The sequence below is a fragment of the Phasianus colchicus genome, chromosome 22 (genome assembly GCF_987193195.1).
Source record: "Phasianus colchicus chromosome 22, bPhaCol1.hap1.1, whole genome shotgun sequence".
In the NCBI taxonomy this organism is placed as follows: domain Eukaryota; kingdom Metazoa; phylum Chordata; class Aves; order Galliformes; family Phasianidae; genus Phasianus; species Phasianus colchicus.
In genome coordinates, this window is record NC_143457.1 from 1,087,935 (window position 1) to 1,103,234 (window position 15,300).

The following is a 15,300-nucleotide window of genomic DNA, read 5'->3' on the forward strand; positions in this document are numbered from 1 at the left end:
AGCCCAACCAGGTTCTGGGGAGCAGGTGTCAACCATCCGAGTTAGGAATGTAGTGGACACATTCCCCAGGCCTCTCCCATAGCCTTCCACCCCATCTTACTCATCAAAGCGAAAAGAAAATTGAGGAAAACAGTAACAAACACATTTCAGCTGGTCTTAACTTCTTGTCAGACAATGTGAGGAGATAAGAGGCTGTTACCCTCATTACAGTAGCAAGTAGGCAACAATTTATGCACTGGTAGTGCTTTTGTTTCCCATTCTCATGTTGTTATTCCGTAGCAGTCTGCAGAGGTTGACAAGCATGTAACAAAATACCACAAGCTTACCTTTCAAACACTTCCAAATGGAAAGGGACACTTCTAGAGAAGTGACAACAGCAAAAAGTACTTGCAGCTTGCAATGCATTTTTAACGTTTCCAGCCACCTAGTTAAATAACCTAGCCAAGCACCTGGCTCTGGTAGAAAGAGCTCCTTATTTTGTGCAGGAAGCCTGGGAGTCAATCAGCTTTAACAAATAGCCGATGGCTTCTAGAGGCTCTTGCTGGGGTAATTGTTTCAGCAGGTCAAAAGCTTTCATCCCTATTTCACAAGCCTGGAATGAAACAGAAAAGACAATGTAATTGTGAAGAATTTGGCTTTTCTCAAAGGGTACTTAAAATACTTGTACAGACTCATTGAAATGGCTGCGCTGGATCTGATCCAGGCTCCAATTGCTCAGCCACCTGTTTCAGAGGGTGACCTGTACAAGCTGCTTTAGAGGAGAGAGTAAAGCTGCCCAGATATCATATTTAGGATCCAGTGGTGCAGACAGAAGAGATTACCAACCCCAGCTCCTCCTGCTGGAGAGCATTACCTGCCATCTGACACACCAGTTCATCTGAACATTCTGAAAGCTATTTCAGGAAAAACCAGCTGCATCAACTCTGTTTGAACTAAATCCCTCATTTTCCTTGGTAGCCCTTCCAGTGACTAGACATTTTCACATTCACAAAGCTTTGCTTTTTTTTTTTTTTTTCTTTTTTGAATTTCTTTCTTTGTGTCTTCCAAACACTTATTTGTACTATAGCTTTCTCTAACACAACAGAGACCATTAATAATCTGTATTTCCATCCCTCAAATCACAGGCAGAAGAAACCTGAGAGTCTGACTGCTCAGCCCAAACGAAGAGGCCTGATTTGCAGAAGGTTAAAGCTCAGCACTTTCTCAAAATTAATTATCTTAAGTGCAGAAAATTGCATGCTGAAGTTTGCAGTTGCATCTGAAAGTTTTAGCCATAAACTCTCAAATACAGCAGCACAAATTCAAAACTGAATTACAGGGTCCCATCGTGGTAATTGCAGGGAGTCTTGCTCATGGAGAGATACATGCAAGGCCTACATCTTTCTCACTGCATAACATCCAGCCTGATGTCTAAATGTGGCCTGTGAGAGGCACCTATACTGCCAGGATGAAAGACAAACCTTGAAAAGGTGAGTAACTACAGGATCTGCTGTGGATGATGAGGCAGAGCTTGAAACAGACTCAGTGGGGTTTTTTAGCCCTGACAGAGTGCAGAGCATGAGCTGGCTTTGTGCAGAGCTACTGGAGCAGCTTTGCCTTGAGTTGTCCAGTGCTCCAAGGTAGTCGTGCTCTCAGGAGAGGAGCCAGTGGCAGCTGGCTTGCATTCATGCCTTTGTGGAATGGGGCCAACACCTTCCTGCACCCTTTCAACAGGTGAAACTTACCTTTGATAAATCCATGATTAGGTAATAAAGCATTGCAAGAGCATGCAAGACTCTGGCAGTTTCCCCAGGTTGTTGCTTTGGTTCCTTTTCTCTGATATCTAGTATTGCATTCAGGACCTGAATTGCTTCTGCTTGCTGGGCTTCAGCTGCATCAAGAATGAAATAATCTTGTTGGATGTATGTATACAAGATAATATATTCAAAACTGCCCAATTATCTCTTCTAGACATCAAAGCACTTCTACAACAAGCATCAGTGTGGCATTCCAGCTCCATGCAAATTCCATACCCATTAACAAATATCTTTTCATCCAGTCTGTAATTGTGTTGATTAGCCTTTAGTAAGGATGTGAAGTCAGAACAGCTGCATAAAAAGAGCAACTTTCATACTCCTGTCACATCTAAAGATGGATTCATGTAGACCTGCCTTGTTTGGTTCCTATTGCAGCAATAATATTATTTGACAGAACGCCAGGTAAAGGGATTTGCAGAAGCATTTCTTCTTCTCTGGCAACATTCTTATGAGTGTAGATGGTAGAAGGAAGACAAAGAATGGAATCTAGACTGACTTCATGGACTGCTGAAGTCATACCATGCACACTAGCGTATTTCCCAATGCTTCATACACCTTCCTGTAGCATATTCTCCAGACTAATACATCCAGTTATGGACACATGCTATTTCATTGTGTCCCACTGCTTCAGATGATAGAGCTGGCATTACCTAAGTGAGATGAAATTTCACCTAATTAAATGAAAGGAAAGGAGCTGCTGAGAAACGAGAATGCTGAAGTGGAATTGAATCCTGAAAGGCACCATCTTGTATTGCTGGAGTCATTGTCAAGGATACTGTGAAAAGGGTAGGGTAAACCAAAAGGGCAAGGTTGTGTTTCCACTTGAACACTCTCATTTCTAAAGTGGCCTCATTTGTTTCATCCAGCACTACCTACTGGGCACAACTGTCAGAAACACCCATGATTCTGATTAAATTCGGTCTACAGAAAGACAGTGCAAAAGCCAACACAGTAAATATGAACACTAAGATGGATGGATTTTTTAAATTCCTGTCTCCCAAACACTCCTGCACAATAGTGGTGCTTACTCATGGTGTCTTCACTGACTTCCACTTCCTTGTCCTCAGTGAACGGAGACTTTTCTGCTCTCAACTTGTGAATTTGCTCCTGTGTTTGGACTGACTTCACAAGAAAGGTGTGCCAGATGTCAGTGACCTACCAGGAAGTGAATGAATTATTTCACCCATGTGAACACATGGTATTTAGCAACTGGCTGTTCTATAAACAATGCATTCTGCAGTGCACGTCCCTTCCGCAACAACCCCAGCGCATACTGCTTAGTGGGCAGGCAGCTGCTAAGCTGGATGTTTCACATGGAGATCTGATGGCTCTTCTCCCAGTGGGAGCCTGAGTTGGAAGCTCATTTCTCTATCTGAATACAAATTTTCATCAAATTTGAACAAAACTAACTCAATTGATAACTCAAAGCAAATTTGGTGGATGCTTGTGAGTGGAGTGGAGGCAAAGCCTCATAAAATAGTCAGGCTAAACAACTGAAAGTTCATTTTTTCCCCAGTTGTTATGGTCATTAGACAACTGTCACTTTCTTTATTTGACAAGCTTTTAGCAGTGTGACTTTTCACTGATATTCTGCTTAAATTTTACACGGCTTGTTTGCATCCCACCACTGCTCGGACACTCTTCCTTGGTTATGGAAACTCCCTGGCCACCTTCTCTGCCTGTGGGAATGTCTTCAGCCTTTGGTGTGGGGCTTTGATTAGTAAAGCTATTTTTTAATGAGGTTTACCTATGAAAATTACAACTTCAATACCTTTTCCAGAATTTATTTGTTCTGGTTCTAACTCGGGGAAATATTTGGATATGAAAATGTTGATGCTAAAACACTGATACGGTTGCTATCATATTAAAGGCAGTCAGAAACAGGGAAACACTGAAAAGCACACAGGAAAAAAAAAAAAAGTTAATTGAGAGATGGAGACAGGATGAGCTTTGGATTTACGAACCTCAGCATACAATGAGTTCGCTATGTCCATTTTGTTCTGGTGAAAAAAAACATTAGCCATGTGGAAATACCCTCCAGAGGCCTCAACAGATTTTAGTCCAAATGTAGAACTAGCAAGGTAAATCTGAAAAGAATATTAAAAGAAAAGAAAAAGCAGGAGTTTAACATTCATATAAACCCTGAGAAATTTTTCATTATTACAGATTAATAATATTGCAAAATGCTGTCTTTTTCTGGGTAACTACAGCATTAGTTACACTTGATTGTAACTGTAAAACGGGGTACCTGCAAAGCAATATTTTGTGTGTTATACACAGGAATGCAATACGCCCAAATGCCCTGCTAGCTGGTGCAGAAGATTCCTTTTCATGGTGTGCTGCCCTGTTGAAGCATGGGACAGGTTCCTCACACCTCTTCCTTTTAGTGTGCATCCTGCAGGTCTCTTGTCTTCAAATGAACAACTTGCTGCTGCTTTTCAGAGCTCCAGACGTGCCTGTGGAGGCTGTTTCCTCCCCAAAGCCCCAGCCAAAGCGAGGGGAAGGTAGTGGGGAGGCACTGGCACATTCCAGCTATTCTGAGCTGGCATGTGACTCTCAGCAGATCTCAGACACTCAGCCAAAATCCAAGCAGGTCCTGTGCTGCTCTGATGCAGCCCAGAGACTCACTAGTAGTAAAAAAACCTACTGCGCTGCTCCTTTTCAAGCACCAGACCAAGGCAACCTAAAAAAACCACAAAAGTGGCACAGCAGGGAATCTCTCCCAGTAGGTTTACAGTAGGTTTACAGACTAAATGAAGACAGAGTTGTGTATGTTACGATAGAAAGCCTCTAATCCTCCTCCACTGTGTGTCATCGCTTACGCCCACAGAAAGCTGTTGTAAAAAGTGACTATCAAATTCAACAGTAGTGGGTATACATCACTCTGCACTGGGTAAATTTAGGCGACGTGGGACATAAATAGGAAGTCACAGAGTTCATCTGCCTTTGGGCTGTTAAATAACAGGCGAACCATCCCCGGGAACATTGCTGGCAATAACCACTTCACATTTCTCAAACCACTGTCGTGGCTAAAAAGATTGAACTGGGGAAAAAGGAACTGAACCAGATATTTACATAGGTAAGTGAGGCATTCATTAAAGAATGGATGATGGAAAATTGCCATTGAACAGAAAAGTATTAAGGAAAATGACAGCCAAAATATACAGTCACTTATCTGCTGAACAAAAGGCTGCTACAGCAGTTTGCGGTAGGAATGTCTGTTGATATCAGGATCTTAACAAAGCTGACAGAAAAAATTCTAAGTAGATGTAGGAAAGATGAGTTATATATCACTTGAGAATAACCAGAACTGGCAAAACACAACTTTGGCTAACACATGGATACACAGGTGTCTAAGAGTCATGCAGCTCAGGTGTTCTTAATGTGTACTGTCCTGGTTCCTCAAATCAGTGCGACAAACCTGTCTGTTGGGTGTTCATATTGCTCAGAACAGCTACAGAAGGAAGGAAAACTGAAAGGCTTCTGCATTATTATTGGCTTACATCATTGGCCAGGTGATATAAAGCCTGATTGAAGTTTCCATCAGCGACATAGAGAAGCCCCAAACTGCGATGCAATCTATGCTGAAAGGCACCACTGCAATCTGGAGTTCTGAGGACAATCCATTGAGCTTGGGAGAGATAGTTAGATGCCTGCTGAAGGTTGCCAACACCTGAAATGACATACAGAAATAAGCAAGATACAGAGCACTTTCTGCTTAGAAATGTAGAGGATATTGCCTGCTATCCCTTTGCAGCAGTTTGACATGAAGACACAGTTTATGGATTCCCCACTTCTGAGTTAAGCAAGTGTTCAGAATGTAAGTTACAGACAGCTACAAGAGAAACCAGAAACTGCATTGCCTTCAATGCCTCTGAAACACGTGTCCAAAACAGGTAACATCCAGGTAGAAGCTAACAACTGCTGTATTATCACGCTCAAAATACCGATGGGATATTTTTCCTTCTCTTGTCTCCCCATTTTACAACAATCTTTGACATTGCTCAGCTTCGCCAGCAGAGCATTGTGTCTACTCCTGTTACAGCAATGGTTTACAATCATTTCTCAGTCATTTATGTGTGCAGCTGAGCCATACAGTCAATGAGAAAAAGTTCTGCTCCAGGCAGAACTCGCTTCTGTGAACGAACAGAGGTGCTCCTCTGATGGGGTGGCCTCAAAAGTGTGCTGGCTGGGAATTTAATGCTTTTGTGAGCCATAGAAGCCACAGAGGTAAAGAGCTGAACTTCATACCCCTTCTCTTGTGAGAATCAGTTAGAGATGGAGAAAATGCTCCATTTTTCACTGATCTCTCACCATCGATGAGAAATCTTTTTCCCTGTCCAACACAGAAAACAGGAGGTGGTACCCTGAATCTCCCTGGATGCCCTTCAGGCTGGGCATAGAACAGACATGGCACAATGAATGCAGAGCTGGCCCTTCCCTGGAATGCTGAAAGGAAACCAGAAACCTGACCCAGGGGAGCTCTTGCCCTTGCCAAAGTTACTGTTCAGACCAGTGCTTACCAATGCAGGCCTCAGCCAAGAGGAGATAGGCAGGTAGCAGTTGCACAGAACTTGAACCATATACTTTGGTGCTGAAACGCAATGCATGCAGAGCTGCAGGTAATGCTTTTTTATGCTTTCCATCGAAAATAAACTTCTGGGCTGTGCTGGATGTAAGATCAATGATGTATTTCTGCCAGGAAAAATAATAGTGGGGCAAGGTGAGCAAAGGATAAGGAGAAATAATATGCATGGTCTCTTTTTACATTCCAGTTTGCGCTGTTAACAATCACTGTGTAATTTTATTTGTGTCTGTAATTAATAGATGGAAATTAAAGCTGTCATATTAGTGCCTGGATTTCATTCCTACTTCTGGTAAGAACAGCTCTGGGCATCCTCTTAGGTCATGTGGTGTCTTATGAGACAAAGAATCCTTCAGGCCTATGAAAAAGGACTAACAAGGTTGTAGCAATAAAAGCTGTGAAGCACAGAAAACGATCATCACAAGACCATAGAAAAGATCAGACAAAGGGGTTACAGCAGGATTTTGCTGACGATAATGGTGACTCATAGCAGGCAGCAGAGCGTATGGTTTGCCAGGCTGGTGCCAGCATGGCACATCTCCAGCTGCAGGAGACACTGTCTGGAAGCAAGGAGAGAACTCGTTACATCGTGCTGCAGCACACTGTAAGGGCAGGTTCGGGTGGGACAGCAGCGTACCCGCGTGATTCCTGGGGCTTGGCAGCTTCCTCTCACCCTCTGCTGGCCACTTCTGGGCTCTGAAGGGCTGACGGTTTGGATGCAGTCCGGAAAGTTGATCACAGAATCACAGAATTGGCAGGGTTGGAAGGGACCTCAAGGATCATGAATCTCCAACCCCCCTGCCACATGCAGGGCCACCAACCATTCCACCTAATGCTAGACCAGACTGCCCAGGGCCCCATCCAATCTGGCTTTGAACACCTCCAGGGACGGGGCATCCACAGCCTCTCTGGGCAGCCTGTTCCAGCACCTCACCACTCTCTCCGTAAAGAATTTCCCCTGACGTCCAACCTAAATCTCCCTTCCCTCAGCTTAAAACCATTTCCCCTTGTCCTGCTGTCACTCACCCTTTCAAAGATTTGATTCCCCTCCTGTTTGTAGGCTCCCTTTAGGTACTGAAAGGCTGCAATGAGGTCACCCCGCAGCCTTCTTTTCTCCAGGCTGAACAAGCCCAGCTCTTTCAGCCTGTCCTCATAGGGGAGGTGCTCCAGTCCCCTGATCATCTTCGTGGCCCTCCTCTGGACCCTCTCCAACAGCTCCCTGTCTTTCTTGTACTGGGGGCTCCAGACCTGGACGCAGTACTGCAGATGGGGCCTCACAAGAGCAGAGTAGAGGGGAACAATCACCTCCCTGTCCCTGCTGGCCACCCCTCTTCTGATGGAGCCCAGGATCCCATTTGCCTTCCGAGCCGCAAGGGCACACTGCTGGCTCATGTTAAGTTTTTCGTCTACCAAGACCCCCAGGTCCTTCTCCACAGGGCTGCTCTCAAGGACCGCTCCTTCCAGTCTGTAGGGATGCTTGGGATTCCTCCAGCCCAAGTGCCAAACTCTGCACTTTGCCATGTTGAACCTCATCAGGTTCACCCAGCCCACCTTTCCAGCCTCTCGAGGTCCCTCTGAATGGCATCCCGTCCTTCAACCGTGTCAACCACACCACTCAGCTTGGTGTCGTCAGCAAACTCCAATGCACAGCATTATATTCCTGTATCTTGGATGGGGCCCTGGGCAAACTGATCTGGTAGCTGTAGCGGCCTGTGACAGGAGGTCAGAAGGGGATGGTCTTTAAGATCCCTTCCAACCCAAACCATTCCATGATTCTATCATCTCCATAACCCAAGCTTAGTCTTAGCTTTGTAGGATTTCTCTTTGTCAGAAACCATAGTGTTTGCCATAGGTACAACTGCTTCCTGTCCTTTGCTGCTCCTAGCAGTCCACACCACATTTGGTCTTGTCACCCTTTGCAATACTTGATCATAAGCTCCAAATGTTTCTCTATTTGAATGCCTGCTCATTGCCAAGAACTCTACAGCAACTGCAGATGGTGTGCCCTTACAACATGCTACAGGATGCCAATGAAAAAGAGCCAGGATGCTTACCTATCTATTTCTCTTAGCTTTCATCATGATTGTTGCCAACTCCCAGCACTTCTCTGTTGGCTTTTCGCACAATGCAGAACAGAGGAACGGCTGCCTGCAAACAAATCTCATTGCTGGTATGCCTAGCAGGGCGGCATGGTAGGTAACAAAGCGCTCTTCTTTGGCTAGAAGGCCCAGACAGGCCTGTGCAGTGAGTGCCTGCAGAAAATAATGTTGTACCTCTTTGCAGGCTGTGCTTTGTTGCCTGACGTTTCCCAGTTGCAGCAGAGCAGAGGGCACAAAAAGCAAATTTCAGTGCTTTTAGAGACCAGGTTATGGTTTTAGCATTTTACTGAACTCGAAGTGCTCGGAGAGGCAGATAAAAGTGAAGGAACAGCTCAGGAGCAAGGAACCACAAGGACAGTGTGTGAGTGTGTACCAGAGATCCTGGCTGAGATAAAGGGACACACTTTCCAGATAAATGAGAGCTTCACAAAATGCATCCCAGAGGAACCTGCAGCAGCAAGGACATCCAGGAGCACGGAAGCACAATCATCATTCCCCTCTCCTGCACCTGTGCTATCAGCACATACAGGAGGAGAAAGGGCTGGAGAAAACAGAAGCCCTGCAGCATGGAATATTTAAGACAGCGCAATTGCAAGCCTTGGAGGCATCATTAGCTTTTGCCCTGCACTCTTTTCACATGTTCAGCAATTACAACATTTCTCTGAAGATGCTCCCATGAATTTTTCCCCGGTTGGGGTTTGAGGAGGCAGAGGAGCACAGCTCTGCTGCAGGTGGGAGCAGGGGGTTGGGCACACGCTCAGGGCTCTGTGTCACATCCGTTTCCACACTTGTAGGCACCCGTCATGATGGCATGCTTAAGGAAAAACACAATTTAAAGAGGAAGAAGGGCTTCCAGTCAGTTTGAAAGTGGGCCCTTGCAGTAAAAGCCTGCATCAACAGGGCTGCATTGGTGCTGGAGGATGGCTGTAGCTGGCCAAGGTGCATATTTTTTCCCATCCCCAGAGGCTGTGGTAAGCTGACATCATGCTTGGTGCAGGCAGGTGAGGCTATTCTACAAACAGAAACTTGGATTTTTTTCAGTTTGGAGGTATTGTCTGTAGGCACCCTCACGGCTATGTTGACAAAAGCAGATTTCTATCAACAAAGTTTTGGAGCACATCTGAGGTATGAAACTCATAACCTCCTGGCTCCCAGCTTAATGTATCTTCCCTTAGCCCAAAGGGCATTCCAGTGTGCACAAGCTTTCCTGTGTCCTGACAGAGGCTTGAGTTCCATATTTTCCAAATAAGCACAGCACAGGAGTTTATGAAGTACAATAGAAAAGTTCAGAAAATAATAAACCCATGTGCAAGGGCTTTTCTCTGTGAAGAGACTGCATAGCTTTTCCCTGAGCACCAAAGACCTTTCAAGCATTTTTGTTTGCCCTCTGAATAAGAAAATAAAGATGGGGCATTGAATAATCTCACCCTCTCCATACTGCTCTTCTGATGCTCATCAGTCAGTCTAGGACAGTTTCCCTATACCTTACTGCACATAAAAGCAGACTTCACTGGTGGACTATGAGCTACAGTCTTGCTGTGTAAGAAAGCAGGTAACAAACAAAATGCTTCTGCTTTTTCACCCTTTTCTTACGGGAGAAGAAAGACAACATGCCCCTTCATATCACGCTCTGAGAATCTGCTTTGTTTAAACAGTCTGGAGTATATACTAAGGTTAAAGAACAAAAGCAAGGAGAGTTGTTAAAAATCCTGTAAAAATCTTCCTTTAGAAAAACAATTGGAATCTGCTCTCTGTACCTCTTCCTATGAGGTCAATCCAAGCCTTGGCTCAAGCTGCAGTTCTGTAGTCACTGTGTGCTAACCTAGGTGTGCACTCCAATCAAGAGCAGTGACTGTTCCTTTGCCTACTTCTCTACCAGTTTTATGATCCTGGTGCACTCCGTAGAACCTTATAAAAAGAAATGATTAGCTTCCAGCTGAAGTACTGCTTTGTTTCTGCAGTCATGTGCTGTGTTGTAATGTATATAGCATAGTTTTAGTTGCTACCAAATCAATAATGTAGTAACAGATGCTTTTGACAACATTTGATTTACAGGTAAAGTGTTTTGCAAAAGCTTTAAGCTGTAAATAAGCACAAGAACTGCCACCACTCTGCATTATTCTTGTCACTGTGTGATGGAAATGCTCCTGACATACAATTGTGCAACTTAAGGGCTTGTATGTAACATGAGCGAAGCCTGTTTTTCCTATATTTAGGATGTCTTTCCCACTTCCAGACTTCTTCTACATGTTTAGATAATGAGGCACAGCCTTCACCTCACCTCTACCACCCTCTTGGCTTCAACAATATACTGTCATAACACATTTTTTCTGCACTTTGATCAACAATCTTGTTTGTGATTTGCCATCAGGTGACATTTTCAAAACAAACTTGGGTGTCAGCGCCTAATTGCTACAAATCTTAAAGGAATCTGTTGCCTGAAGCCTCTCACAAGCTTTCACCACGCGCAACTTTTGTCCTTGCAGGTTCCATCTCTTTTAGGCTTTTTCCTTCTGCGTGCTCACAAGAAAGGTAATGACTTCAGCAATGAGCCAAAGTGCTAACACCTGACCCAGAAACAATTTTAAAAACAATACATGATGTAAAGCACTGAAGATTAATGATCCTCTCAGTGGCACCGTTTGTTTGTTACCATTTCACTTTCAGTTGTTCTGTTGTCCTGCTATTCTGTGATTAGGAGTTTTGCAACGATAGAAGGATGATTTATTTTTATGGGAAAGATCTTTCTAAGTAACAGAGGTATTTGGGTGGGTTAGTTTCTTTTATCAACACTGTGGAGAGGCAGATCCTGCATCCCATAAACAAACACAAAAAAAACCAACCCACAGCAGTTCAAAACTTCTCTGACTGGAAAGGAGCTGCACATCTGCACCTCCAAGGAGGCCAAAAAGCAGAGATAAAAAAACCACACATAGTGGGAAAGAGCATTTAAAGTTGTTGAGGTAAGCAAGGGGAAGGGTTTTATTTCTTTGCTCTCTGCTTTGAGAAAGGGGAATCCCTCTCATCAGTGAGGGATGAGGACACTCGTAAGAACCAGAACTCAGCTGGATCCCAATGGACTTACTGCTGATTGCCATTGCAAGATAGGAGATGCCGGACTGCTGCTGTCGGGCCAGCAAAGATAAGAAAACTCAAGATTTGGAGGAAGGCCTGCCAGAAGGCAATAGACTTTTAGAATTGGAGAGAGAACATTCCTGCTCCTTTTATTGGGAACTTTTAGTTGAAGAGTCTTTAATACACTTTTTTTTTTTTAAACAAAATACTGATTAACAAACTACATGCCCTCCCAACACAATGCACATCAAAATACAGAAAGAGATCTAATCAAATTTCACTGGCTGCGCTTTGAAGTGGTATTCCTTCTTCTTGTACATACCTGCCTCTTCACCAGCTGTTCCACTCTGTATTTTCTTTCTTCTTCAGAAGTGAGAGAAGGGAGGGATGTGCGGACTGGAATCAGCAGTTGGCATATTTTCTCATGGATACTAACCCAGTCGGCTTTCTGATGATCTACATCGCTAACAAGAGAAAGAAAGAATGATATTTTTGTTTACTTGGAAATAACATAAAGATTATTTCTTGTTGTTTCTTCTGGACTTTCACCACAAGAGTTACTCACAACAGCCGCCACTCCATAACTTCTTAGAACTGCTGAATCATTCAGGTTGGAAAAGACCTCCAAGGCCTCACTCCAACCATTAACCCATAAACCACGTCCCTAGGTGTCACATCTCCACATCTTCTGAGCACTTCCAGGAATGGCGACTCCATCACTTCCTTGGGCAGCCTGTCCTAAAGCTCCACAACCTTTTTGGTGACAGAATTTTTTCTGATATCTGACCTGACATCCCTGAGAGCAACTCCAGGCCGTTTCCCTGTCCTGACATTGTTTGGAGGAGCCTGACCCCAGCTGACTGCAGCCTCCTGTCAGGTATCCGTGGGAGCGGTGAGGCACCCGGCTGATGCTCAGCCTGGTGTCAGAGGGACGCACACAGCTGGCGGGATGTCAGCACACTCGCGTGGCCCGCAGGCGGTGCCGCCACACTGTGCATTAAGGCCTTCACTCACAGAGCCCCACACACCACTCGCCTCCTGCGAACGCCTCACTTTCAGCACCAGAGCGAAAAAAAAACGAAGCCAACCCAACCCCGAGCCTGACTCGTGACACCGGTGAGGTCTGTCCTTAAGCGTGATCGCACCGAGAGCCCCAGGGGGCGCGGACAGCCGGAGGCCCTCACCAGTAATACGTGAGGCGGCAGCGGGAACAGCGCAGCCGCGCCGCCGCCTCGCACAACTCGCAGCGGCCGGACCACTCCAGCGTCCCTCAGCGCGGTGGCCGCGTTGCCGTGGCGACGGGGCGGCGCTTCCGGTGTGGGAGGTACTTCCGGCGGAAGTAGAAGAGGGCAGCGCCGTCATGGCGGCGGAGACACTTCCGGCGGAAGTAGGCGGAGGTAGGGCGGGCATGGCGGCGGCGAAGGAGGAAGCCGTGGCGGCGGCGGCGGAGGAGCGCGTGCGGGTCTGGGCGGCGGCTCAGGTGGCGAGCGGGCGGCGCGTGGCGCTGGTGACGTCGGGCGGCACGCAGGTGCCGTTGGAGATGCGGGCCGTGCGCTTCCTGGAGAACTTCAGCAGCGGGCGGCGCGGTGCGGTGTCGGCCGAGCGCTTGGTGAGCGCCGGGTACGGAGTCTGCTTCCTGCACCGCGCGCGCTCCGCCTTCCCCTGGGCCCGCGTGCTGCCGCCGCCCGGCCCCGCGCTGCTCGACGCCCTCCGCCTCACCCCGGGGCCGCCCCCCGGCGTGGCCGCAGACCCCGCCGCCCTCCCCGCCCTGCTGCCCGCCCTCCGCGCCTACCGGCAGGCAGCCGACGCGGGCGCGCTGTTGTCGCTCGAGTTCACCGGTCTGAACGAGTATCTGGCGCTGCTCCGCGCCACCGCCCGCGCCCTGGCACCGTTCGGTACGGGTGGGGCTGGGATCGGCGGGAGGGGAGTGGGGGCAGCGGGACCGACGGGACGGGAGGGATCTGCTGCGTGGGACTCCTGCGCTACGGGGAAAGGAGACCCCTGCACTCAGGGGCTGAGGGGCTGGGCCCACCTCACTGGTCGCCTCTGCTCTGTTCTGAGCCCCTCTCGGAAGTGTGTGTGAGGGGTTGCAGCTCTCACGGCATCAGGTGGTGTTGGCAGCGCAGCCTGCTGCAGAATGGCAGTGCAGAAGGGCCTGCCTGCTCTGTGCAGGCTGCCAGCAGTGATGGTTGTGTCTCTCGCAGGCTCCGGCGTCATGTTTTACCTGGCAGCTGCTGTGTCTGATTTCTACATCCCTGCCTCGGAGATGTCTGAGCACAAGATCCAGTCCTCAGAGGGGGCCCTGCAGGTGAGGTGCACCTGGGCAAGGCTCCTGCCCTTGCCCCCCTGTCCTGTCATGGATGTAGCGGCAGGGGACTGGCATTGAGATCTGGGAGAGGTCACAGAGCAGTGGTTCATTAATGAGAAACATACGTGTTCACAATTAATTCCTATGCACAGGAAAAATAAGACCCTACCTGATTCCCAGTGGCACGCCCAGATGCAAAGAAGTTGGAGAGTAAAAAGGCAATTATTCCTTTTCCCCATATTTTGGCATATGTATCTTTCATGTGCTTTAAAGAGATGATAGAAGGGTTATGATTTGATAAGGTGCTTGGATTTTCGAGAGCTGAAAACGCTGCATTTTGCAGTTCACATTCTTCTCTTATCTTCCTTGCTGATGTTTACAGTAGCAGAGTGGACTTTAGTACTTAAATAATAACAAGCTCATGCAGTTACTGCAGGCCTGCTTCATGGCTTAAGAACACCCTGGTTATTGTTAGCAGCAGATAGGTATGTGAATTCAGTTTTGCAGTACATGCTGTTGACGTTTTACCCTGTTAATGAAATCTGACTAAACAGTGTCTTGAAAATCCTTCCGGTGTAAGACTCACATGAAATGAAGGTGGAATTTCCTTACTCCCCTTGTTTCAGTGACTTTTTTTTTCCTATTGTCTTTTCCCACTGTAGATTACAATGAAGATGGTGCCAAAAATGCTGTCTCCTCTCGTCAAAGAATGGGCTCCAGAGGCTTTTGTTATTTCCTTTAAATTGGAGACAGATCCCTTGATCTTGATCGATAAATCACGCCAGGCTCTGGAGAAATATCGTCACCAGGTGGTGGTAGCAAATATCCTGGAGTCACGAAGAACCTCTGTTATTATTGTAACCAAAGACTCACAGACTCCATTATCTCTTTCCGAGGAGGAAATAGCACAAGGTGTGGAAATAGAAGAAAAAATAGTGAGCTATCTTCAGGGCCAACATACCTTATTTATGGAAAAGAAAATCTGATGAGCAGCTCTGGATGAAGCAAATGAAATTGTACTAGAGAGAGCAGAATTGGAGCAACTCTTTGTCCCATGTGAATAGAATAATAATCAGTGCAACCCTATGGAGAAGGCTGCCGTCCAAAACTCTGCACTTTTCTACTGCTTGGTCATAGTTGCTATAGCTTGCTTTAAAAAAAACCAAACAAACAGTAAAGCGCACTGAAGTGAAAGCATTCCAAAGGATGGTATTTGTTCTAGTCTGTAAAGAAGGAAAGGTTATATTGTATTTCTATCCCATGCCCTGGGAGAGGGAGAAATGGTACATATAAAATGTTTTCTCGAATCTGCTTCTTCAAAGTTTCTTTCTGGATGGAAGGAACAGAGCTTTGTGGTGCTTGGTCATGGGCTGGAGTGAAAGCGCAGCGCTGCCAGTCAGCTGGCATTGAGAGGGATGGGGAGACTGCTGGGCACAT

At 46.5% G+C, this 15,300-nt stretch overlaps 2 protein-coding genes across 2 annotated transcripts; one reads left to right on the plus strand and one right to left on the minus strand.

The window, feature by feature from the left end:
• Positions 1-153: 153 nt before the first annotated feature.
• ZMYND12 (zinc finger MYND-type containing 12) lies at positions 154-12,917 on the minus strand. The gene is made up of 9 exons (XM_031607961.2): positions 12,884-12,917; positions 12,740-12,824; positions 11,878-12,019; positions 6,320-6,491; positions 5,300-5,469; positions 3,761-3,883; positions 2,825-2,951; positions 1,725-1,870; positions 154-592 (listed from the first exon to the last, which is right to left on the minus strand). Exons 1-9 carry the CDS (start codon positions 12,915-12,917, stop codon positions 473-475), a joined length of 1,119 nt encoding a protein of 372 aa, XP_031463821.1. The 3' UTR covers positions 154-472.
• PPCS (phosphopantothenoylcysteine synthetase) lies at positions 12,901-15,035 on the plus strand. Its single transcript, XM_031607989.2, has 3 exons — positions 12,901-13,450; positions 13,760-13,863; positions 14,526-15,035. Exons 1-3 carry the CDS (start codon positions 12,916-12,918, stop codon positions 14,847-14,849), a joined length of 963 nt encoding a protein of 320 aa, XP_031463849.2. The 5' UTR covers positions 12,901-12,915; the 3' UTR covers positions 14,850-15,035.
• The last annotated feature ends 265 nt before the right edge of the window (positions 15,036-15,300 follow it).